Raw genomic sequence first — 27058 nt, 5'->3', positions numbered from 1 at the left:
AAAATTCGTTTTTATGGGATGTGGGCGTCACTGGCAGGGCCAGCATTTATTGCCCATCCTTAATTGCCCTTTGAGAAGGTGGTGGTGAGCCGTCTTCTTGAACCGCTGCAGTCCGTGTGGTGATGGTACTCCCACAGTGCTGTTAGGAAGGGAGATCCAGGATTTTGACCCAGTGACGATGAAGCAACACGATATACTTCTAAGTTAGGATGATGAGTGACTTGGAGTGGAACTTGGAGGTGGTGGTGTTCCCATGCGCCTGCTGCCCTTGTCCATCTAGGTGGAAGAGGTCGCGGGTTTGGAAGGCGCTGCTGAAGAAGCCTTGGCGAGTTGCTGCAGTGCATCTTGTAGATGGTATACACTGCAGCCACGGTACACCGGTGGTGGTGGGAGTGGATGTTTAAGGTGGTAGAGGGGATGCCAATCAAGCGGGCTGCTTTGTCCTGGATGGTGTCAAGCTTCTTGAGTGTTGTTGGAGCTGCACTCATCCAGGCAAGTGGAGAGTATTCCATCACACTCCTTACTTGTGCCTTGTAGATGCTAGAAAGGCTTTGGGGAGTCAGGAAGTGAGACACTCGCTGCAGAATACCTAGCCTCTGACCTGCTCTTGTTGCCACAGTATTTATGTGGCTGGTCCAGTTAAATTTCTGGTCAATGGTGACCCCAAGGATGTTGATGGTGGGGTATTCAGTGATGGTAATGCCATTGAATGTAAAGGGGTGGTGTTTAGACTCTCGCTTGTTGGAGATAGTCATTGCCCGGCACTTCTGTGGCGCGAATGTTACCTGCCACTTATCAGCCCAAGCCTGAACGTCGTCCAGGTCTTGTTGCATGCGGGCATGGACTGCTTCAGTATCTGAGGAGTTGTGAATGGCACTGAACACTGCAGTCATCAGCGAACATTCCCATTTCTGACCCTATGTTGGAGGGAAGGTCATTGATGAAGCAGCTGAAGATGGTTGGGTCTAGGACACTGCCCTGAGGACCTCCTGCAGCGATGTCCTGGGGCTGATTGACCTTCAATCACCACAACCATCTTCCTTTGTGCTAAGTATGACTCCAGCCAGTGGAGAGTTTTCCCCTGATTCCCATTGACTTTAGTTTTACAAGGGCTCCTTGATGCCACACTCGGTCAAATGCTGCCTTGATGTCAAGGGCAGTCACCCTCACCTCACCTCTATTCAGCTCCTTTGTCCATGTTTGGACCAAGGCTGTAATGAGCTCGACAGCTGAGTGGTCTTGGCGGAACCCAAACTGGGCATCAGTGAGCAGGTTATTGGTGAGTAAGTGCCACTTGATAGCACTGTCGATGACACCTTCCATCACTTTGCTGATGATTGAGAGTAGACTGATGGGGCGGTAATTGGCCGGGTTGGATTTGTCCTGTTTTTTGTGGACAGGACATACCTGGGCAGTTTTCCACATTGTCGGATAGATGCCAGTGTTGTAGCTGTACTGGAACAGCTTGGCTAGAGGCACGGCTATTTCTAGAGCACAAATCTTCAGCACGATAGCCGGGATGTTGTCGGGGGCCCATAGCCTTTGCTGTATCCAGTGCACTGGGCCATTTCTTGATATCACGTAGAGTGAATCGAATTGGCTGAAGGCTGGCTTCTGTGATGGTGGGGACCGCAGGAGGAGGCCAATATGGATCATCCACTCGGCACTTCTGGCTGAAGTTGGTTGCAAACACTTGAGCCTTGTCTTTTGCACTCACGTGCTGGGCTGCCCCACATTGAGGATGGGGATATTCTTGGAGCCTCCTCCTCCCATGAGTTGTTTAATGGTCCACCACCATTCACGACTGGATGTGGCAGGACTGCAGAGCTTTGATCTGATCCGTTGATTGCGGGATCGCGTAACCCTGTCTATAGCATGCTGCTTCTGCTTTTTAGCTTGCATGTAGTCCTATGTTGCAGGTTGGCGCCTCATTTTTAGGTACGCCTGGTGCTGCTCCTGGTATGCTCCTCTACACTCTTTATTGATGCAGGGTTGGTCCCCTGGCTTGATGCTAATGGTAGAGTGAGTGATATGCCGGGCCATGAGGTTACAGATTGTGGTGGAATACAATTCTGCTGCTGCTGATGGCCCACAGTGCCACATGGATGCCCAGTTTTGAGCTGCTAGATCTGTTCTGACTCTATCCCATTTAGCACGGTGGTAGTGCCACACAACACGATGGAGGGTGTCCTCAGTGTGAAGACAGGATTTTTTCTCCACAATGACTGTGCGGTGGTCACTGCTACCAATACTGTTATGGACAGATGCATCTGCGACAGGTAGATTGGTGAGGACGAGGTCAAGTAGGTTTTTCCCTCGCGTTGGTTCTCTCACCACCAAACTGTGGCCAACACTGAGAGTGCCACACATTTCATCCATCTGCAGGTCTTTAACAGACAATCTCTTCATCACGTTCTTTGTTGCCAATCTCCCAACAATGAAATGTCAGCAAATGTGACTAATTCTCAGCTTTATGTCATGTTAGACTGGGTAATTGAGGTTCTCGGAATCCAATCAGTTCTAAAACCCATCCTCCAGCTCCAGATGTTATCTCCATCTGATTCAGCCCAAGGTCCACGCGTTGAATTGTTTGTTAATATTTTGCTGAGTAAGATGACAGTCATTACTTCCAGGCACTGGCATTTAGATTGAACAACTAATTCTAACATGTTAGATTCAACATAAAAGAGACAAGCAATATAATAAATCTCCAAGGAGAAACACTACGGCCTAGAAATTCACTTTGGGCCCGCCAGCTGGCGTGCGCCCAAAAGTTAGCGCTGAGCGCCGAGCCAGTTGCGACCGTCAGATATTCAGTTTTTGCGCCCCAAGTCGGAACCGGGCGCTATTCCAGGGTGTGCCCGCCCCCGCTTGGGGCGCTGAAACTGAATTTCAGCGCTCTAGGTGCCGCTGCGCCACCTGCTGCGGAGCGGCAGGCTGTGGTACTGCAGGCCTCCTCCTTCTCTTAAGGGGGAGGTGCCTGCAACAGGGAGATCGCCGCTGGATAGTGCCGGCAAATGAGCCCGGCACCACGGAGAAGTGCCGGGTTCGCGGAAAGCAGCCGGCAATGCCACGGGGGGGGGGGGGGTGGTGGGTGGAGGAGGCCGGGGAAGGAGGTGCGGGCAGGCGGCCGCCGAAAAAGCGGCCGGCCGCACCTCCACCTTAAAGCGCCCCACTAAGGCTACAGTACGGCCCCGTTTTCTGATCGCTGTTTGCGGCCGCTGCGGAAGAGGCGGCCGCAACTCAATATGGGGGTCGGGCCGGGAGCGGGGCACTGCGCACACCGATGGCGTCATCGGTGCCGGCGCAGCGCTAACGGCTACCGCCGCCATTACCGCTGCGCTGAATATCAGCGCAAACTCCTCTATTGGCGCAGAAGCCCTCTTTGGGCGGTAACTGGCCGCAAAGCTGGCAGCGCCTTACTGAATTTCTAAGCCTACATTTCTAATTGTCAACAGGAGCAAATGGACCACAAAATTAATAGTGTAAATACAAGAATGGTTTGACCCTGAAATTCCATGGAGGACCTTCTGTTCTCTCACAGTAACTCTGGTGGGACAGTGACAAACTCACTGGATAATGGCGGAGATCTGGCGTAACCCGGGTTAGGCCAGGTCTCCATGGTTTTCCTGGGGTTTCTGCCAGCCAGAATGCTGGCGCGACTGAGTGAATCCTCCTTGCAATTTCAATGTCTTTATCTTTAACCAGGTCTCAATGACTAGAGTGAATAATCCAGGGATTTTCTGCTGGAATTATTTATCTGGAATGAGTTACAGCATAAATAAGATTCTTACTTAGGCAGGACATAGTGAGAGAGTGGTTAGCAAAGCATATGGGATCTTGGGCTTCATAAATAGAGGTATTGAGTACAAAAGTAGAGAAGTTATGCTGAACCTTTATAAAGCGCTGGTTAGGCCACAACTGGAGTATTGCATCCAGTTCTGGTCACCACACTTTAGGAAGGATGTGAAGGCACTTGAGAGGGTGCAGAAGAGATTTACCAGAATGGTTCCAGGGATGGGGGATCTTAACTACAAGGACAGGTTGGAGAATCTGGATTTGTTTTCATTAGAGCAAAGGAGGTTGCGGGGTGATTTGATAGAGGTGTACAAGATTATGACGGGTTTGGATAGACTAGATGGGGAAAGGTTATTCCCACTAGTTGATGGTACAAGGACTAGGGGATACAGATTTAAGGTTTTGGGCAAGAGATACAGGGGGGAAGTGAGGAAAAACTTTTTTACGCAGCGAGTGGTGAGGACCTGGAACTCGCTGCCGACGGAAGTGGTGGAAGCGGAGACACTCAATGTTTGCAAAGGGAGACTGGATAGGCACTTGAGGGAAATAAACTTGCAGGGCTATGGGGATAGAGCGGGGGAATGGGACTGACTGGATTGCTCGACAGAGAGCTGGCATTGACTCGATGGGCCGAATGACCTCCTTCTCTGCCATTATGGATCTATGACTATAAAGCATAAGGCTCTTACTTAGTGCTTTAATGAGTTAGAGGTCTCATGTCCAGCATAAAATCTGCTCAAATATTTACCACAGCATTATTGAGTGTTATTCATTCCAGTTCCAAATCATATTCCTTCAATGGTTTTCTCAAAATCAAACACCAAGGTGAGCTCTTTAATTTTTGACTTTCCTACATTACAACGGTGACTACACTTCAAAAGTGCTTAATTGGCTGTGAAGCACTTTGGGACGTCCTGATGTTGTGAAAGGCGCTATATAAATGCAACTCTCTTTTTCTTTCTTGAATATCCTTGAATACTCTGCTGAGCACTCATCTGTAGCCCTCTTCCATCTCTATGCTCTCCAAATTGTAGGAAATTGTTCTGGAATATTTGGCTGCACCAATAAAACTTAAGCTCTCTGTGTGCCAAGAACCTACTCTATAGTATTTTGTCCAATGATGGCCCTTTTAATTGTTTGAAGCTTTGCATACTTATGTATCTGCCTTCAAGCCGAGATTCCCCAGTAGTTCAGCAAACTTATCTAGTGAGTAGCTGTGTGATATAGATGAAGTACGTCTCCGGTTTGCACTGAGTTAAGGGTGGTGGAAGAGGAACTAATGTTGGTCTTGGAGCACCTGGGTTAGCGAGAGGAAAACTGGCTCAAGATCTGTTCGTTATCACACTCCAGTGACCTCTACTGGAAATGTGCATGTGTGGACATCAGGCAAAGGAAAGCCATCAGTCTTGGCTGCAATGCCCTCCCTGTACAGTTGAAAAGCCCCCAGTATTCATCTGCAAGGTTAACCTATGAATAATGGCCACTTGGATGAGGTATCGCTGGGACCGTATCCCAACAAGGAATCAGCACCTGCAGGAGAGGAGGGGAGCAAATCAGCAACAAAGCAAATTAGATTTTGTTTTGCCTATTGTACATCTGAATATATACCATTCTCTTCCACTGTTTCAGTGACTTGTGCTAGCACTGATGTTCAAGATAAACATTTCTCGCCCGTCGATTATGTTTTTGACAGCATTTTCGTATTTCTTCCTACACAGTACAGAAAAGACATCCACAGATAATGCTAGAAGCTGTATTGGGGGGTTCTCATCCTTACTGCTATAGAAATCTTGAGATCGGCCTCCTCAGTTAAGCGGCGTGTCCATGATTTTCCGACAAAGTTATGCTGACCAATCTGGAGTAACGCAGAGGAAATTCCCGATCTCCCCTCACTGCTAGCACCAGTGAGCCAAATCTCACATTCCACCCTAATTTTGACAAACATCAGGATTACCTCCACAGTTCTGCCAACCCTAGGTTCCCTTCTCTATAGTTCTGCTGGATGCAAGGATTCCCCATGCTGTCGGTTCTCAACAGCCTCACTGCAGTGCTTCGAAATTCCAGGGTCCCTACCCCAGTTCTGTTAAATTCCAGAAGCATTTCCCAAAAGCCCAGCGCCGTTCCTCATGCCACTGAAGTGTAGTGCCACCTCCCTCCCCCCACCCCCACCCCCACCCCAACCCCCCAGTGCAATGAAACCCCACTCCTTCAGGTCTCGTATTGAAACTTCGGAGCAGGAGTCGGCCATCTGGACCTTCGAGCCTGCTCCGCCATTCAATATGATCATGGCTGATCCTCTATCTCAATACCATATTCCCGCTCTCTCCCCATACCCCTTGATGCCTTTTGTGTCTATTGCCAAGACATCTAACTCCAGTTAATACATCTTGCATACCAGTTGGCTGTGTTTTCTCAGCTTTCAAACAGATATGGGGAACAAATTAAATACACAGGTAAATGATTACCTATATTATAAAAGCCATTCATTTACAGTTTTCATAGAATCATAGAAGGATATAACACAGAAGGAGGCCATTTGGCCCATTGTGTCTATGGCGGCTCTTTGGTAGAGCTATCCAATTAATCCCACTCACCTGTTCTTCCCCCGTGGCCCTGAAAATGTTTCCCTTTCAAGTATTTATCCAATTTCCTTTTGAAAGTTATTATTGAATCTGCTTCCACCGCCCTTTCAGGCAGCGCATTCCAGATCACAACTACTCGCTGTGTTTAAAAAAAAAAATGTTTCCTCATGTCGCCTCTGGTTCTTTTGCCAATCACCTTAAATCTGTGTCCTCTTGTTACCGACCCTTCTGCCACTGGGAACAGTTTCTGCTTTTCACAGGTTGATGGACAGGGTTGGGAATTTAATCCCCAAAACACCAGTAAAAATCGCAACAGGCTCTATATTAAAAATGCAATTTAATTTATTCATTTACTGCATTCAAGGGCCTGATGTGATGGATGGCACAAACACCCTATTGTTATAGAACAGCATATCTTCTAATTTACCATAATCTAATTGGAGACCTGATCGGTCTTTGCTATGTCGATTTGATATCCTGTTGACATGTGTGTCCCATAACAGTGAGCTTCATCCGAAAAGAAGCAGGCACTACCCAAGAGTGAGCATATCAGATACAGTCAAGCTGTAGTGAAGCTTGTTGTAAATGTAATAGAAAGCCAACAGCTTTGAATCCATCTTCATGCGACTCACTGGTTGCGTCTGATTGTGACATTTTAAGTACAGAATAACTCAAAATTCTTCCTCTGAAATGAAATCAGTCAATAGCAATAGTAGCATTCGGTCTCTACATCATGCTGTTGCCTACCATCTCAAGATAAAAAAAGACAATCTGAGTAAGCATGCAGCGGCAATATTTTGCTTTCCTTTTTGATACTATACACCTCCGTTGAATTCCAACAATCAAGCCATCCATTTTGTGGAATGTAGGGTCCTTGAGACATTATAATCACTACGTAAAACACATTTTCTACCTGATCAAGTATATTCCTTTTCTACAGCCATACAAGAGTGTTTTCTTTTTCTCAACACTTACTGCACATAAACCAAAAGCAACTGTACATACAGATCTATGCTCATGATTCAAAATAAGTAGAGGAAAGAGTCCTTAAACTGAAGCATCTATAGACACAGGAGTGAAATGATGATTCAAAAGGTTAACACGAGATGCCCTATGTCATTCTCATAAAACTTGCCAAAACTATTCTGAGCAGCTTTAGTCGATTTTGGATGCTTCATTTTCAATTGGAAAAACTTACAAACATTCAACAATAGTCGAATATGACAGCACAAATGCACTCTGCTAAGCCTAATGAAAGAATGTAGATTGGCAATATGATTCAACAGGAGCTGCAATGATAAACCGGATTGGGAGTAAACCTAATAACCAAGTGACTGTGGCTCACTTTATCTAAACTGACTTCTGCTAATAGTAAATGAAAGTGCGGCATCATTCATACAAAGCTATATACAGTATTCAAGCTTTCCTCATGTTCAGCCAGTGGTAATGGCTAAACATTATCCAGGTAGTACTGTATGTATTGTAGCACATGCAATGTTTTTTGAATGTTTAGTGTAACGTTGTGACGAAAGATCACAATAGACCTGAAGCATTAACTCTGTTTCTCTCTCCACAGATGCTGCCTGGCCTGCTGAGTGTTTCCAGCAATTTCTGTTTTTATATTTAATGTTTTTGAAAGACTGCTGGTGCTAAACTAATTATATGTAATACATAATATAAGTAATGAAAGCATTTGGATCTCTACCACTCTGTTAGACTCCAAATCAGTGGCGAGTGCTACAAAGAAGCAGGAAGAGGAACTGGCATGTCTGTAAATCACAAAAGCTTTTTAAATTACTTTGTCAAAGATCAAAACATAGATGGCCTTTTCCTCTCGGTCACGACCGTTGTAAGGGTAATAAAAACAGAAAATGCTGAAAGTGCTCAACAGGTCAGGCAGCATCTGTGGAGAGAGAAACAGAGTTAACGTTTCAGGTCGATGACCTTTCATCAGAACTGGAAAAAGTTAGAGATGTAACAGGTTTTAAGTAAGTGCAGAGGCAGGGAAAGTGGGTGGGGGGGGGGTGGGGCCACGGTGAAGCGAGGGGCGAAGGCAAGAACAAAATGGAATGTCTGTGATTGATAGGGTGGAAGGCGGGAGTGATGAAATGACAAAAGGGATGATGGTGCGAGGCAAAAGGGGGTGGTAATGGGACAAGTAAAGGAACAAAAGACAGGCCAAGAGGAAGTGTAAATGGCAACAGCAGAACCATTACCAACACCTGCTGTCCAAAAAAAATGGGAGCAGTGGTTATGATCTGAAATTGTTGAACTTGACGTTGAGCCGGGAAGGTTGTAAAGTGTTACTATAAGAGTCATCTGTTCAGATGTATCAACTCTTTCAATTGCATTATTGTTTTCAAGATTTATTGCAGATTGCATCCTTGGCTGACAAGGGAAAGCACATGAGCTTGTATTGCATTGCTTTTACATCCACGTGCACATTGATTTTTATGTATGGACCACTTTGCACAATCGAACTAACCTTTGCTAATAGTTTAGTGTTGATTTCTGTCTGAATGCATGGAGGTAGATTGAAGAACGGGACACAGCACGATTATAAGTGGGATTAACTTGAATTTAGTCATGGAGAACAAACACAAGGTTCACCACTGAAATAGGCAAACCAGAGTTTGAAATGTAAAGGTGTACATGTTCACTTATTTGCAGAAATGCAATCTAATATTTGTAAGGTTTTTCATGAATGTGCAACATGTTTTAGCCAAAGTAACACAAATAAATATCTTCATCCAGGAAAGGTATCGTAGAACCTGTGTCTACCAGTAATGTGTGTAGATGAATTAATTAGTATAGCAAAGTGCCTTAATTTCCCACATAATAACATTTAATCATCCAGCTGGGTGGGACTGCACTCGCCTGGTTCCATTCTTATCTATCTAATCGTAGCCAGAGAATCGCCTGCAATGGCTTCTCTTCCCGCTCCTGCATCATTACCTCTGGTGTCCCCCAAGAATCTATCCTTGGCCCCCTCCTATTTCTCATCTACATGTTGCCCCTTGGCGATATCATCTGAAAACACAGTGTCTGTTTCCACATGTACGCTGACGACACCCAGCTCTACCTCACTGCCACTTCTCTCGACCCCTCCACGGTCTCTAAATTGTCAGACTGCTTGTTTGACATTCAGTTCTGCATGTGCTGAAATTTTCTGCTATTAAATATTGGGAAGACCGAAGCCATTGTTTTCGGTCCCCACCACAAACTCCGTTCCCTAGCCACTGACTCCATCCCTCTCCCTAACATCTGTCTGAGGCTGAACCACACTGTTCGCAACCTTGGTGTCATATTTGATCCTGAAATGAGCTTCCGACCACATATCCACGCCATCACTAAGATGGTTTATTTCCACCTCCGGAACTTCGCCCGTCTCCGCCCTTGCCTCAGCTCATCCGCTGCTGAAACCCTCATCCATGTCTTTTTTACCTCTAGACTTGACTATTCCAATGCACTCCTGCTGACCTCCCACATTCAACCCTATGTAAACTTGAGGTGATCCAAAACGCAGCTGCCTGTGTCCTAACTCGCACCAAGTCTCGTTCACCCATCACCCCTGTGCTCGCTGACCTACATTGGCTCCTGGTTAAGCAACGCCTCGATTTCAAAATTCTCACCCTTGTTTTCAAATCCCTCCATGGCCTCACCCCTCCCTATCTCTGTAATCTCCTTCAGCCCCACAACCCCCCAAGATATCTGCGCTCCTCTAATTCTGCCTTCTTGAGCATCCCTGATTATAATCACTCAACCATTGGCGGCTGTGCCTTCTGTTGCCTGGGCCCTAAGCTCTGGAATTCCCTGCCTAAATCTCTCCACCTCGCTACCTCTCTTTCCTCCTTTAAGACGCTTCTTAAAACCTACCTCTTTGACCAAGCTTTTGGTCACCTGCCCTAATTTCTCCTTATGTGGCTCGGTGTCAATTTTTTTGTCTTTTAATACTCATGTGAAGCACCATGGGACGTTTTACTATGTTAAAGGCGCTACAGGAAACTCTTTGGTATCCGGCACCGATGGGACCGGCGTGGTGCCGGTTTATCAAAAAGTCCGGATTACAGAGAGGTATAGTTTAAAGGTACGAGAGCTCCGTACACAGCAACAAATCCAGGCTTCCCTGTTGCTTAGCAACATGTGCAGGAACTCCGGCCACAGACCAAGCGTCCCTGTTGCTTAGCAACAAGTGTAGGAGCCCCAGTTCACAGCCACAGATCCAGGAACTGCCACTAATATAAAGTAAAACTTACCTGAACCTACTCCTGAATTTTGCCGGTTAACAGAGATTTCCGGTTATTTTAGGTGCCAGTAAATCGAGAGTTTCCTGTATTTAAATACTTGTTGTTAACAATTTTAGCAGGACCTGATAAATTATTTGCCAGATGGTTAGTACATCTACAAAGCAAACATTGACAGCCTTTTTGGTGTTAAAGTTAGATTTAATAGTGTTTTTGGTGTTGAGGTTTGGTAATTATGTTTTTAGGAAAATAGCAACAACCTCAACAATGTCATTCAATAATAAATTGTTTTTCAAGGGTCTAGTCTACCTCAAGAAGTAATCCTTCATAATATGAGGCACACACTTCTATTCCCTTAACTGATCCCTAATCATTTCAATAACATGCCTCTGAATTCACATAACATAGCTAGTTCCTTCAAGGCTGCTACTCAGTTTTACTAGAGCAAATGTTGACTAAATTATCTGGAGTATGATATCTGTGGTCATTCAGGAGCTGAGAAGATTCAAACCAAAAGATAGGTCAGTCATAGAGAGGCAGTGGGTTAAATAAACTGCAAACTGCTTAAAATAAGACAGTTAAAAGATATAAAAGATCATTAAAGAAAGAAATAAGGACTTGCATTTATATAGCTCCTTTCACGACCACCAGACGTCTCAAAGCACTTTACAGCCAATGAAGTACTTTTGATGTGGAGTCACTGTTGTAATGTGGGAAACGCAGCAGCCAATTCGCACACAGCAAACTCCCACAAACAGCAATGTGGAAATGGCCAGATAATCTGTTTTTGTTATGTTGGTTGAGGGATAAATATTGGCCCGGACACCGGGGAAAGCTCCCCTACTCTTCTTCAAAATAGTGCCATGGGATCTTTTACATCCACCTGAGAGAGCAGACGGGGCCTGTGGTTTAACGTCTCATCCAAATGACGGCACCTCCGACAGTGCAGCGCTCCCTCAGCACTACACTGGGTGTGTCGGCCTAGCTTTCTGTGCTCAAGTCCCTGGAGTGGCGATAATCTTGGCACTATCAGTGAGATAATACAGAATTAATTTTTTTTTAAAAGAATGTGCAGGGAGTCAAGGGTGAAAAGACAGGAGAGGTCCGTGTGAATGGAAGTGTGAGGAAAATTAGGAAAACTAAAGAGAGGAAAAGAAGCTGCAAATACAGCAGATGTGAAACTAAGACACAAAACGCATAGTCAAGCACAGTGGATGCTCCAATCACAAGAAGAGGAAAAGTACAACTGCAACTTTAACATAGTAAAACACCCCAAGGTGCTTCAAAGGAGCGTTATCAGACAACATTTGGCACCGAGCCACATAAGGAGATAGGACAGGTTGTCGGAGTCTCTGCACTCCTAGCAAAGAATCTATAAACTCACTAGTAGTTAACAAACTGAGTTTAACGTACTAAAACTTTACAAAACAAGGAAATGCAGGAGAAGCTCTAAGCAGGTCTATTCACTATCACTCCACACGAGGACTAGCTGGAAAACGCCCTCTACCTCTGACGTCATCACGTTTCCCGCTGTTGGGACGTCACGTGACCCACGTGATGACGTCATCGCGTCAGATCGCGATTTTGTCGATCTAGCTCTGTTTAACCAGAGCCAACATTAAAAGGTAATAAACATGATTAAAGGCAATTGTACAAGTCACTGTGAGAGTCTCTTAGTGGCTTTGCCACAAGGTGACTAAAAGCTTCATCAAAGAGTTAGATTTTAAGGAGTGTCTTAAAGGAGGAGAGAGAGGTAGAGAGGCAGAGGTGTTCAGAGAGGGAATTCCAGAGCTTAGGGCCCAGGCAACAGAAGGCATGGCCACCAAAGGTAGAGTGATGAAAATCAGGGATGCGCAAGAGGCCAGAATTGGAGGAGCGCAGACGTCCTGGAGGGTTGTAGTCCTGAAGGAGGTTACAGAGCTGGGGAAAGGGGGGCGAAGCCATTGAGCAATTTGAACACAAGGATGAGAATTTTAAAATCAAGGCATTGCTGGAATGGGAGCCAATGGAGGTCAGTAACTGGTCCAAACCCTGGGCTCAGACCCCCGCCAGCACTGTTTATTATTAGGTTTCCTAAATTCCGGGTGCATTCATGTTTAGGTGTCATACAAAGTCAAGAGTTTACATTGCAAACACAGCTGTGTAGTTTTCCACGCCATTTTTCTTTTAGCCGAGGAGTAGATTGACCAGTGTACGTGTGCACCTTGATTTAAAAACCTGCTACGACAACAATCTAATTCACAGTGCAGACTGAGGAGGTGGGTTCACTGGAACAGGAGTAGGCCATTCAGTCCCTCGAGCCTGTTCTGCCATTTAATTCAATCATGGGTAAAGCAACATCGCTGCAAAGAGCTACCAAAACACCCTTTTAGGACAAATCTAAAATATAAGATTGAGCAGTCAAGCTGTTTGTACAGATTCAGGCCAACTTTCATACTTCTGTTTGCTAGGCATTTGCAGTAATGACACTTTGAGGCTGGTGCACTTGAGTCATAGAATGGTTACAGCACGGAAGAAGGCCGTTCAGCCCGTCGAGCCCGTGCTGGCTCTCTGCAAGAGCACTTCAGCTAGTCCCACTCCCCCGCCCTTTCCCCCGTAGCCCTGCAAATTTCTTTCCTTCAGATACTTATCCAACTCCCTTTTGAAAGTTGTGATTGAATCTGCCTCCCCCATTCTTTCAGGCAGCGCATTCCCGATCTTAACCACTCGCTGCGTAAAAAAGTTTTTCCTCATGTTGTCTTTGGTTCTTTTGCCAATCACCTTAAATCTGTGTCCTCTCGTTCTCGACCCTTCCACCAATGGAAACAGTTTGGCAGACATAAGATTGGAGCGTTATTATTTAGATTCAAAGGATACATCTTGAGAATCAGTCATGCAGTAATGCCTATTTGTTTAATTGGCTTATCTGGCCCAGTCTTTGGTTTGTGACGGACTTAAAAATGACCAAGTTATTTTAATTCAGACAATAGATGGAGTTTACATCATTTTATACACCAACCACTAAAAGAACAACAAATAATGAGGTTACCTATAGCTACTTAGAAAGACACAATCATTTATATTGCTCACTATGCTATGGCGCCTGCTAAAACACACAGCACTTTTCTCCCAAAGATTTTAACTGTGGTACAAAAGAAAAACTGCTGTGAAGAGAAAAAGACTTAGTGATAAAGACATTCTGTGAGTTAAAGCAGGTAGGTTTGATAAGAGTCTGAGGAATACATTGTACTCAATTCCATCTACTCTATGTTGGAAGGCCGCAGGCATGTATTGATTTTTCTTATCGGCTTCCTTAAGTCTGCTATCAGCAGAAAGTGTGATTAAGGCTACAAAATCTCTGGCACTTCATCAACAACACATTTCTCCCTTTGTGGTCCACAGGCTGACAGTGACTAGCCATCCCCTGATGCCACACAGTGATATGGAAGCAAGCAGCTCCGAGGAGCTCTTCCAGGCTGTGAACCATGCAGAGCAAACCTTTCACAAGATGGAGATCTATCTCAAGCAGCAGCAGCTGTGCGATGTCATCCTGATTGCGGGAGACCGAAAGATACCTGCTCATAGGTAGGGCATCCATACATTGCACCTGTCAACTTACGCTGAACAATTCAAGGCGGATCTGTTTGATATCAAATAAGCTCTTTTGGAATGCATTGGCATTCTTTGGAAATACTGAGTGGAATACAGGTCCCCATTAGCATCCAGCTAGAAAGTGCAGTGCCTTCAACTGAGGAAAGACAATTACTCTCCACTTGAATGCACTAAATAGTACTGAGGGAGGTAAATTCGCAGCCTCTCACCATTAGGACTAAAACATTGAGATGCTAAACTGAGTGTACAGTTGAGCGTATATTTAATTGGCATGAGCATTCGCTGGGGAAGTTTTCTAACCTGTTGCTATTTGTAGTAAATTCCTAAACACACGTATAAAGAACATGCTTACGATTTCGCTATAAATAGCAAACAGCAGAAATTTTACCAAAGGCTTTTGTTTTTGAGTCTCAATATACCAAAGGTGCAGGCATTATAGTATGATTTTCACTGATCAGATTTAACCCAGCACTGCAGGTAGAGGTTGAGAAGATGGAGGATTTGTAAATAGCCACGTGGGGCCAAAGGACAATGGAATGGGTCGTGTCCATATTTATCATCAATCGGTAGAAAATGAGCAGATCTGAAGTCGATCTTCATTACGGCTTAAAAGCTGAGATAAAAATTTGTTTTTAATTGAGTACAAAGTATTTTGCTTTCAATTGACTTTTCGTGTTTTAACACCATTGATTTGTTTTCGATCTCACGTTTTAGTGCGTTTGATGTGGGGAGGAGTGGGTGTTGCTTTAATTGACATAAGATGTGACTGATGCCAGTCCATGAACAGTAGACACCATACTCTCGTAGAAGTTAAAAAAAAAACTGAGATTGGTCACTAAATAAAGGAATTTTACAGCTTTGCACTTATTTTGTATTCGCAGTGTCAGGCGTAGAGTTATAAGTAAGACAATTAGTGCTGGAGTTTATTTTTGGAGAAACCTCATCAGTTTCTTTTATTTATTCGTTCACGGGATGTAGGCGTCGCCGGCAAGGCCAGCATTTATTGCCCGTCCTTAATTGCCCTCGCGAAGGTGGTGGGGGCGAGAGACGCCTTATACAACTGAGTGGCTCGCTAGGCCAATATCAGAGGGCAGTTGAGAGCCAACCACATTGCTGTGGGTCTGGAGCCACGTATAGGCCAGACCGGGTAAGGGCGGCAGATTTCCTTCCCTGAAGGACATTAGTGAACCAGATGGGTTTTTACCACAATCCGGTAGTTTCATTGTCACCGTTACAGATACTGGCTTTAAATTCCACAAAATTAAAAAAATTATTTAATTAACTGAATTTAAATTCGCCAGCCACTGTGCTGGGATTTGAATTCATATCCACCAGATCATTAGTCCAGGCTTCAAGGATTACTAGTCCAGTAACATAACCACTATGCTACCAACATTATTCCTGGCTAAATATCTACTAATAAAACATAAGGCTAAAAATGACTGGTAGTGATATTGGGGGAAGCATGCTTACCGTGTGGGAGATTCCCTGTCCACTCTTTTAGCAGAGGAAGTTTAAATACACAGGTTTCCATGCATGTTAAAACAGTGGAGCGAACAGTGCTCTTTACACGTTATGCCTTTGTTCCCTCGTATCATCAGTGATCCTACAGTGCAGAGTCTTTATTATATACATACCAGGGCTGGTGGAATCTTATGCAAACGAAAGTTGAAACCAACCCGTCCTCCCCATCCCAAGTGCATTATAGGCGTAAAAATAATAATGAGAAGTCAAACGGAAACAAAATCTTTCTGTACTTAATTAAAAACACACAGTTTAATTGCAATATTTAATCTGTAATTAAAATTATCTTCATGATGAATAGTAAATAATGCAGATGCATTGATATTTAACATACACTGTTCAATAATACACTATTGTACACCTGTACTACCACTATTACTTCCAACACACAGATACTCATCTATTTTTGAAACATATAAGATTCTGAGGGGGATTGACAGGGTAGATGCTGAGAGGTTGTTTCCCATGGCTGGAGAGTCTAGAACTAGGGGGCATAGTCTCAGGGTAAGGGGTCGGCCATTTAAGACTGAGAGGGTTGTGAATCTTTGGAATTCTCTACCCCAAAGGGATGTGGATGCTAAGTTGTTGAGTATATTCAAGGCTGAGATAGATTGATTTTTGGACTCTAGAGGAATCAAGGGATATGGGGATCAGGCAGGAAAGTGGAGTTGCGTTAGATGATCAGCCTTGATCTTATTGAATGGTGGAGCAGGCTCATTGGGCCGTATGGCCGACTCCTGCTCCTAATTCTTATGTTCTTACTTAAAATATAAAATTCGGTTCTCGTAACTTTCAAAGAGCATCTTCCACATACAACAGAAAGTATAGTATAGTTACAAATTTTGATATGGTGCTAAAACATTGCATTAGCCAAAAAATATATTGATCTGTATTACTGCAATATGTTTATTTAATGCCCTTTAAATACATAATTTTCCTCTTTCAGCAACGGTTGTATGGACTTCTTTATTAATGTTGGCAAAGTTCGGATGTTTCAATTAGTGTAAATGTTGTGCACGCTTCTACGGCTCTGTGTTTCAAATTTCTGTATGGCTATCGTTATTGCTCTTTCTCTTGTTAGTATTGTGCAGTTCTCTGTGGTGGCCATTTTGGTGGAGTTCTTTGTGGCTCTAACTGCTGTACACTTTCCCATTGCTGTTGTCAGCGCTGTTCTATACCTATTGACCAGGTGTGCTTTACAGGTTAGGAAGTTGAGCTTTTTTCGCAACAGCACCCAGGCCATTCGGCCCAGCAAGCCTGTTCCTTTTTAAGAGATGAACCCCACCCACTCTCCATCTCACTATACCCCGCAATCACTTCTCTTTAGAAAATCACATCCAATTTTCCCTTCACCCTATTTATATAACGTCCATTTCAATAGACTTTCCTGGTAACTTATTACACAGCTTTAATACCCTTTGGGGATGAAGTGCTGTCTGATTTTCCAGACTTCTCATTTTATTCTTAATTACCTCTTTTGAACTCCTCACCATAGTGATCGATATGCCTGGCTAAATTCCCTTCATAACATTGTTAACTTTAATTAAGTTACCTCAAAGCCTTTTCTTTTGCAAATAGTAAAGAAAGACTTGCATTTCTATAGCGCCTTTCCCGACCACTGGATGTCTCAAAGCGCTTTACAGCCAATGAAGTACATTTTTGAAGTGTGGTCACTGTTGTAATGTGGGAAACATGGCAGCCAATTTGCGCACAGCAAGCTCCCACAAACAGCAATGTGATAATGGCCAGATAATCTCTTTTTGTTATGTTGATTGAGGGATAAATATTGGCCAGGACACCGGGGATAACTCCCCTGCTCTTCTCTGAAATACTGCCGTGGGATCTTTTACGTCCATCTGAGAGGGCAGACAGGGCCTCGGTTTAACGTCACCTCCGACAGTGCAGCCCTCCCTCAGTCCTGCACTGGAGTGTCAGCATAATATTTTGTGCTCAAGCCCCAGCTGGCACTTCATAGGATGAATAATCTGTCCTAAATGTTCTGATAATTCAGTTTTCTGATACCCAGGACCAACTTGCCTCTGTACCCTTTCAAGGACAATATTATCCATTCTACGATTAGATGACCAGAACTGCGCACAGTAGTCCAGACTGATCATGATGAATTTCCTTTCCTCTTGAGATGGAACACTCTGGGCTAGATTTTCGGGGAGCCGTCAGGCAGGGTTTCAGGCGTGTGGGGGGGGGAAATCCCAACTTTGGGGGTCCTGACACCATCCCGCCCAAAACCCCGCCCCACGTAAGTTTCAGGGGCGGCGGGTACCCGCCTCGCACTGGGACCCGCCGAAACCAGGCAGGAAGGGATTAGTGCCAATTAACTGCCTGAGGGGTTTCGTGTGGGTTTCCCGACGGCTCTAAACCACGCCAGGTTAGAGCAGCGGGCCGTCGGGTTGAATGAGTTGGAGGGGTCGCGATGTCGGCGCTCAGGTGAGTGATGGGTGCATGAGTGTAAAGGTAAATGTGTTTGGTGTGTCTAAAGTGTGTAAAGAACTTTTACTTACCTTTACTTACCTTAACAGCCTTTCTTCCTGTAGCCGTCGGGAGCGCAGCACTCAGCCGGAACTGAAAGCTGAATGGCTGCGATCTGTCAAAAGTGACAGCCTTCAGCTTTTAGTGCTGCTGAGATTTCTAAATGAGTCTGCGCAGAAGGACTCATCTTAGAAATCAGACTGTCAGTGTTTGACAGCTTCAAACAGCTGTAAAACACTGATATTTCATCTGTCAGAAATCTTGACAGATGAAATTTCAGTCTGTGACGTCATCTGTTGCCGGGTGGCCCTTAATTGGCCTGCTGAGCCCGCTGGGCGGGCTCAACAAGGTCAATCAAGGGAAAATCACGCGGATTGGCCGGACGTCGAAGTAGGCGGGTCAGAAACCCGAAAGGGGAAGTCCCGCCTTCTTCCCGACAGGTTTGACAAAATCGACCCCTCTATTACCAAAACATGCTCCACCTAAGCTTTATGAGAACCATTGTAGCTCGCACTGGTTTGGAAGCAGGTTGAGTAATAGTTATGCATTGGATTCTAAGGCCTAGAAATTCGATACCGGTAAAAACCTGCCGGTGCCACCGCGGACCGGTGTTAATGGCCACCGAAAATGGTGGTGCTGGCGCAGAACTGGTAAATTGGTGCTGGGGACTCATGAACATCTGTCCCTTTAAGAAGTGCTGACTGCGTCTCTGTCAGTCTGCTGAACATCGCTGAGTTTTCAGAGCGAGCTTAGGACCCAGCGCTGAACTCAGCGCTATGGTCGAAGTTCGCAGAGGTGATGTTAAGTCGGCGTTGCATGGCCGTCTGACGTCGCCCTTTCTTCATTTACATCTCCGGGACCCTTTCTGCTATCGGCTGCGCTAAGGCCCTCGCCAAAATGGTGGCCGCCGAGTCCAGCGCCAGAGTAGGGCATTAGAGTGGCGGCCGCCATTTTTCGTCAGGATAGCGGCGCAAACGGGTGTCGGTAAGTAGCCCAATTTCTAGGCCGATGTCTGCTTTCCACCATGACAATTCATTCTGCCATTAAAACTGGACTACCATCTTCATTTACAGCTAATAAAGAACTGGAAATCCTTTATTCATTGTAAATGACAAAAGAATAATACAATGTTAAACACAATGTTCCCGATGGCGGGGAGTCCAGAACCAGGGGTCAAAGTCTAAGGATAAGGGGTAAGCCATTTAGGACTGAGATGAGGAGGAATTTCTTCACCCAGAGAGTGGTGAACCTGTTGAATTCTCAACCACACAAGGCCGTTGAGGCTAATTCATTAAATATATTCAAAAAGGAGTTAGATATATTTCTTAAGGCTAAAGGGATCAAGGGATATGGGGAGAAAGCAGGGACAGGGTACTGAATTTGGATGATCAGCAATGATCTTATTAAATGGTGGAACAGGCTCCAGGGGCCGAATGGCCTACTCCTACTCCTATCTTCTATGACTAGTAAGGTCATCAAGGGATATGGCGATAAGGCCGGTGAATGGAATGAGGCAGAAGGTCAGCCATGATCTCATTGAATGGCGGAGCAAGCTGGAAGGGCCGAATGGCCTACTCCTGCTCCTATTTCTTACGTTCTTATTATGTTCTTATTACCCTCCCCACCATCTGATAATTCACTTAATATAAACACTTTTTTGAAATTGTTATTATCCTGACAATTTTTTTTCCAACCATAGCTCAGATAGAGTGATAGTCTCGTAATTTAAAATAAATAGAGTTGTAATTGGGAAAAAAAACAACTGCACCAGGGAACTGTGTTTTGTCCGAACTTTGGTTCTGAAAGAAGTTTCTACTGCAGACATTTCACTAATTTAATATAATAAGCAGGAGGACACTGTAAGAGAATGCTTGCATTAAGAATACTTGTACGTTATGACTGGTTTCTGCAGGCGGTTCATCTTTCTTGGCGAGATGCAACAGCCTGAGTTGTTCCACGCTGATGATTCATTTGAATCAGAAGGAAATAAATGGGCAGATGTTCCACCACCTTCAGCCATCAGAGACCCAGAAGCAGAGAATGGAAATCCTGCTCAAGTACGACCGATATATTGGAACCAGTGCTTTAAACGAAGAACATAATGCATGAGGGACTTGAACTAATTAAACCAGTGAGGGCTTTGGTTGCGCAGAGTATTAATAACATGGCTGTGTGTATTTAGCAACCTCGTGTTGCTGGAAGCAAGCAATTTACGGTCCATTAATCTGACAGAATGGATTTTGTTTCTGCCGACAGGTAAATGGAGATGTGATGTTACCTTCAAATTTGCTAATTGTAATACATAAATATTTATCAGTGTAGGTATGAATTAATTTCTGACTTGTTTTCAAATGAGGCAAAACTGAGCACAAGTCTCAAGTATAATGTCAAATAGCAGCTGTTAACATTAAAAATGAATGGCTTTCTTTGAATGTTGTTAGTAGTTTGCCAAAAAATTTACATAAATTTCAGTAAGGTGTTAAAATTTTTAGCACAGAACATTAGCATTCCAGATATTAGGGTATCGACGTTTAATGCCTCTGTTCAAGTGGTGGAACAAAAGAGTCTCGTACAAGTGCGTTAAGCAATCATAGATAAAATATGGAGCATTATTACACAAAGTATGTGAGGACACACAAGAGCAAGAGCCCTAGGTTAAAATTGGTAAAAGGAAAACTTAAGACCAATGTCAAGAAAAACTTCTTCAAGCGCAGCGTGCGCAACACTTGGGCCCCGGCTTTACCGTAACCTGCCTGGTGGGAACGGGACAGGTTCAGATCAGAAGCCGGTTTAACACCCCGTCCGACTTTATTCTCCATTGATGTCGACGAAGATTTGGGCGGAATGTAAAGCAGGTGACCGAGCTGATCCTGTCAATATTCTGGGTTAGTTTAAAATTGGGTGGGGAGGGGGGCGGGGGGCGGTGGTCTTGGAATAGTCTTTTGGGTAGGGCAATGGAGGTAAAAACTTCAGATGTATTTAAGAGTTCTATAACGTGAAGGGGAAAATGTAAGTTTTTTTTTAAAACTCTGAATTCTAGACACAAAAGGCATCAAGGGGTATGGGGAGAGAGCGGGAATATGGTATTGAGATGGAGGATCAGCCATGATCATATCAAAGGGCCGAATGGCCTACTGCTGCTCCTATTTTTCTATGTTCTATGTTTCTATGAATGGAGGAGCTGAAAGATCTCCCTCACCTGCATCTATTTAGTAATCAAAAGGAATCATTTTGAGATTTATAGATTGGAATTTTCGGGTTTGCAGGGCTATAAAACAGACCATGTTAGATCAGCCTTCTGCACCACACAGACTGCAGCGGTTCAAGGCGGCGGCTCACCACCACCTTCTCAAGGGCAATTAGGGATGGGCAATAAATGCTGGCCTTGCCAGCGAAGCCCACATCCCATAAAAATGAATAAAAAATATATATATATACCCCACCTGATTTTATTTTCTACCAGAAAGGGATCACTTAAAGTTACACTGCTGATTTATTATTTGTTGCCATTCAGTTGCTATCTGTGGAGGTTTCTGTCGCTGCTTCCCATTACAAGAGTTTTGCGATCAAAGGATAAAAAAACAAACAAGGAATGCCAGGAATATCCTGTGGCACCAGAGGTCGATTAGCCACAACCACATTGTGCCAGAAACCTGCAGTCCCACACAAAGCTACCTGGCAGTAATGGGAAACAACCGCCTGCTCCAGCTACTTATCAGCAGAGCAGGAACTGCAGAGTTGTATGATATCTACAGCCAACTTCCACCGTAGGAATGGGATCGCATTGACTGTCAAAGTCACCACTTCCTTCACCTTTTTATGTCTCCACTTTCTTTCAGGCTAACACAGGGCACATGTCCAGTATCAGGCAATTTGATATCCACACAAATACAGAAGCAAAATACTGCAGATGCTGGAAATCTGAAATAAAAACAGAAAATGCTGGCAATACTCATTGACCTGAAACGTTAACTCTGTTTCTCTGTCCAAAGATGCTGCCTGACCTGCTGAGTGTTTCCAGCATTTTCTGTTTTTATATTAATTTGATATCCACAGTTGTATTGGGCCAGGTGACTGGTGCATTATTCAACAAGGCCACAATGTTCACCCCCTTCCCACTGAACACTACAGCAGCGTGGTAAGTTGTCCAATCTCATTGCACTGTTGGATCTCCCAAACTATTGGATCATTTTATTTAGTTCTCATCTATTTATCCGTGGAACTTTGTTCTCTGATGTACCCTCTTGTCTGATCACAGCAGTGCTACTATGAAGAAAACTCGGTGGGGGTAATTTGCTGAACCTAAGCTGCCTGTCGAGACAAAGATTGCGAAATCGCTCCGAGTGAGTGAGAGAGAGGTCAAGTGCCTCACCACAGGGTGTAGGGAAAACTGGAGGAAATCTCATTCCAGGTATCCCTGAACACTTCAGCAAAAGTAGAATACTGCGGATGCTGGAAATCTGAAATAAAAACAGAAAGTGCTGGTAATACTTAGCAGGTCAGAAACATAGAAACATAGAAGATAGGAGCAGGAGTAGGCCATTCGGCCCCTCGAGCCTGCTCCGCCATTTAATGAGATCATGGCTGATCATCCAAATTCAGTACCCTGTCCCTGCCTTCTCCCCATATCCCTTGATTCCTTTAGCCTTAAGAAATATATCTAACTCCTTCTTGAATATATTTAATGAATTGGCCTCAACTGCCTTCTGTGGTAGAGAATTCCACAGGTTCACCACTCTCTGGGTGAAGAAATTCCTCCTCATTTCAGTCCTAAATGGCTTACCCCTTATCTTTAGACTGTGACCCCTGGTTCTGGACTCCCCCGCCATCGGGAACATCCTTCCTGCATCTAGTCTGTCTAGTCCTGTTAGAATTTTATAAGTTTCAATGAGATCCCCTCTCATTCTTCTAAATTCCAGTGAGTATAAACTCAATCGACCCAATCTTTCCTCATACGTCATTCCTGCCATCCCAGGTATCATCAGTCTGGTGAATCTTCGCTGCACTCCCTCCATGGTAAGAACATCCTTCCTCAGATAAGGCAACCAAAATGGCACACAATACTCAAGGTGTGGTCTCCCTAAGGCCCTGTACAACTGCAGCAAGACATCCTTGTTCCTGTACTCGAATCCTCTCGCTACGAAGGCCAACATACCATTTGCCTTCTTAACCGCCTGCTGCACCTGCATGCTTACCTTCAGTGACTGGTGCACAAGGACACCCAGGTCTCGTTGCACTTCCCCTTCTCCCAATCTATTGCCATTCAGATAATAGATTCCTGTTTTTGACACCTCACATTTATCCACATTATACTGCATCTGCCATGCATCTGCCCAATCACCCAACCTGTCCAAATCATACTGGAGTTTCTCGGCATCCTCCTCACAGCACACACGCCCACCCAGCTTTGTGTCATCTGCAAACTTGGAGATATTACATCTAGTTCCCTTGTCTAGATCATTAATATATATTGTGAATAGCTAGGGTCCTAGCACCGATCCCTGCAGTACCCCACTAGTCACTGCCTGCCACTCGGAAAAAGACCCGTTTATTCAATTTCAATTTCAATTTTATTTGTAACGTAACCAAATACAACAAGTGAAATCCAGATTCCAACTCTTTGCTTCCTGTCTGCCAACCAGTTCTCTATCCAAGTCAGTACCTTGCCCCCAATCCCATGTGCTTTAACTTTACATGCTAATCTTTTATGTGGGACCTTATCGAAAGCCTTCTGAAAGTCCAAATACACCACATCCACTGGTTCTCCCTTATCTATTCTACCAGTTACATCCTCAAAAAATTCCAGTAGATTAGTCAAGCACAATTTACCTTTTGTAATCCATGTTGACTTTGTCCGATCCTGTCACTGTTTTCCAAGGGCTCTGCTATTACATCTTTTATAATGGACTCTAGCATTTTCCCCACTACCGATGTCAGGCTTACCGGTCTATAATTCCCTGTTTTCTCTCTACCACCTTTTTTGAATAGTGGGGTAACATTAGCTACCCTCCAATCCATGGGAACTGTTCCAGAGTCTATAGAATTTTGGAAGAATCTGTGGAGAGAGAAACAGAGTTGATGTTTTGAAACGTTAACTCTGTTTCTCTCTCCACAGATGCTGCCTGGCCTGCTGAGTATTTCCAGGATTTTCTGCTTTTATTTTACTCTTGAGTGCTTGCTAGCGTACTGCACCAGTAGCAGAGTTCTAGGAGTAAAACGGTTGACATGGCCATGAGTGGCATATGACTAGAAGTAGGGTTCTGATTTTTCTTTTTAAGTGTAGTGATAAGTAAATGATCCTTCAAATTATAATTGGTATTCTGGCAGCCATTTCTCATTTAAATTTGCTTTATTGTTTTTGGAAGGGAATATCACTCATTTAGCATGTATCTATCATATTGTGACAGGGTTTTGCTTCATGTACATTTTGGTTAGCACCTGCCCACTGGTATCCTGACACACACATATATAGGCAGAGATGCTAATTCATTTCAGCAAGGAGCAGTGTCTGGACTCTTTGCTTTCCAAGAGAAGCCATCCCAGAATTATGCCACAAGTTGCAAGCAGAAATTATATCCCAGCACCGACAGAGACATCCACAACCATCGCACTCGTCTGTAGCTCACTCTAACCTCTCTCTCGGTGGATATCTTTGGTGGGTACTTGCAAGGCAAAGAGTAAGTGATGACGTGTGCTCTGAAGTGTTGGCAGATCCAGATGCACTGGGGCCTTCTGGACTCCTTATTTAAGGAGAGATATACTTGCATTGGAGGCAGTTCAGAGAAGGTTCATGAGGTTGATTCCTGAGATGAGGGGGTTGACTTATGAGGAAAGGTTGAGCAGGTTGGGTCTATACTCATTGGAGTTTAGAAGAATGAGAGGTGATCTTACTGAAACATATAAGATACTGAGGGGGCTCGACAAGGTAGATGCAGAGAAGAGGTTTCCCCTCATGGGGGAATCTAGAACTTGGGGGCAAAGTTTCAGAATAAAGGGTCGCCCATTTAAAACAGTGATAAGGGGGATTTTCTTCTCTGAGGGTTGTAAATCTGTGGAATTCTCTGCCCCAGAGAGCTGTGGAGGTGGAGTCATTGAATATATTCAAGGTGGAGATAGATAGATATTTGAACAATAAGGGAGTCAAGGGTTATGGGGAGTGGGCAGGGAAATGGAGCTGAGCCCAAGATCAAGCCCAAGCTGAGCCATGATCTCATTAAATGGCGGAGCAGGCTCGAAGGGCCAAATGGCCGACTCCTGCTCCTATTTCTTATGTTCTTATGTTCTTATCTGGAGGAACAAGAGACAAAGAATCTTGCTGAGGAATAGAGTTCTCAAAGCACTGTTAGTAGAAGGAGGGAAATCAGAGTTTGATGACCTAGTTTGCTGACGGGTACAGTAGGATGAGAAGAAAAGAAAGCAGAAGATCATGATGAGCCTGCAACTGGCATCTGCTCTCCTATTCCCCATTTCCGCCACTATCTGCCCTCACCCTGGATTAGCAGAGCCTCTTCATCATAAAGAATAAGAGATCAGAGGTTTACAAGCCTGCAGCAGTTCTCTCTCACACTCTCTCTCTCTCTGTCTCTCGTGTGTTTTGTGCTGTCTTATCCTTGCAAAGAATGCAAGAAGTGGGAATTATGATTGCTTACCAGCACATGACAGATTTGACGAGATTGTAAACACTGTTGATTTACTCAACCATTATCTCACCTCCACCTTTAATGCCCCTGCCCCCAGGAAAACCTTTATTCTCCCCCTTGGATGTTCCTCCTGGTGTGAGACCCATTTTCACCCCCTCAAGTCCAAGAGGTGCAGACTTGAGTATATCTGATGCACAACTGCTTTACCCTTCTGGCTGGATCACATCAGGTACTATCGGGCCTCGCTCTCCTCTGCCAAAACCGCCCTCTTCACATGATGATCCTGGAGAGCGCAGATAACCCTTGGCTTCTTTGCTCCGCTACGAACCGCCTCCTTGAACTTCTCTTCCCATCCCCGTCACTCTCACCTCCAACAACAAGTGAGAAGAGCTCATGGACTTCTTTCTCGCTAAGATTAAGACCATCTGTTCAGCTGCCTTTCCTGCTTCCCCCTCCCCCCCCATGCCCCATGACCAACAAGCCAAATCCCCCCCTGCCACCACGCTTCCCCCTGCCGTAGCCCGAATGCCGTGTCTCACTCCCATCAAGCCCTATCTGAGCTCATCTTGTCTATGAGACCCACATCCTGCTCATTTGACCCCCAATTTTGCTTCTCGACCTCCAGCCTAGTTGACATTATGAATCGTTCCCTCTCCCTTTCAAATTCGGAATCATCACTCCCTCAAGAAACCTACTCCTGGCCTCTCTGTGCTTGCAAATTACCACCGCATCTCCAATCTCACTTTCCGCTCCAGAAGGTTTGAATTCTCCCCCTCAAATCCACCATGCTACAGTACCAAAACAGCCCTAACCAATGTCACCAATAAGATCCTCTGTGACTTCAGGAAGTCTAAAGGCGGAAGTCACACCCCCATCCACATCAATGGGGCTGTGGTGGAAAGGGTGGACAGCTTTAAGTTCCTCGGAGTCCACATCACGGAAGACCTCTCCTGGTCCCTCAATACCTCCTCTCTGGTGAAGAAGGCCCAGCAGCGCCTATATTTCCTAAGGAGGCTGAAGAGATGTAACCTGTCACCCCTGATCCTCTCTAACTTTTACCGATGCACAATAGAGAGCATCCTGATGAACTGTATCACAGTATGGTATGGCAGCTGTAGCTACTATGACCGGAAAGCCCTGCAGCGGGTAGTCAAAACTGCCCAACGCATTACCGGCACCCGGCTACCGACCA

At 44.7% G+C, this 27058-nt stretch overlaps 1 protein-coding gene across 1 annotated transcript in view; it reads left to right on the top strand.

The window, feature by feature from the left end:
• Nucleotides 1-27058, top strand: part of LOC147111453 (kelch-like protein 1) — a 474153-nt gene that overhangs the window by 170632 nt on the left and 276463 nt on the right. Inside the window, exon 2 of the mRNA XM_085998465.1 lies at nucleotides 14006-14188. Within this exon, the coding sequence (XP_085854591.1) occupies nucleotides 14006-14188 (183 nt within the window). The remainder of the gene's footprint in view (nucleotides 1-14005; nucleotides 14189-27058) is intronic.

The sequence above is a fragment of the Somniosus microcephalus genome, chromosome 10 (genome assembly GCF_052327205.1).
Source record: "Somniosus microcephalus isolate GS21.2 chromosome 10, FLI_Smic_1.0, whole genome shotgun sequence".
Classification (NCBI taxonomy): domain Eukaryota; kingdom Metazoa; phylum Chordata; class Chondrichthyes; order Squaliformes; family Somniosidae; genus Somniosus; species Somniosus microcephalus.
This window is presented reverse-complemented; position numbering and strand designations above follow the sequence as displayed.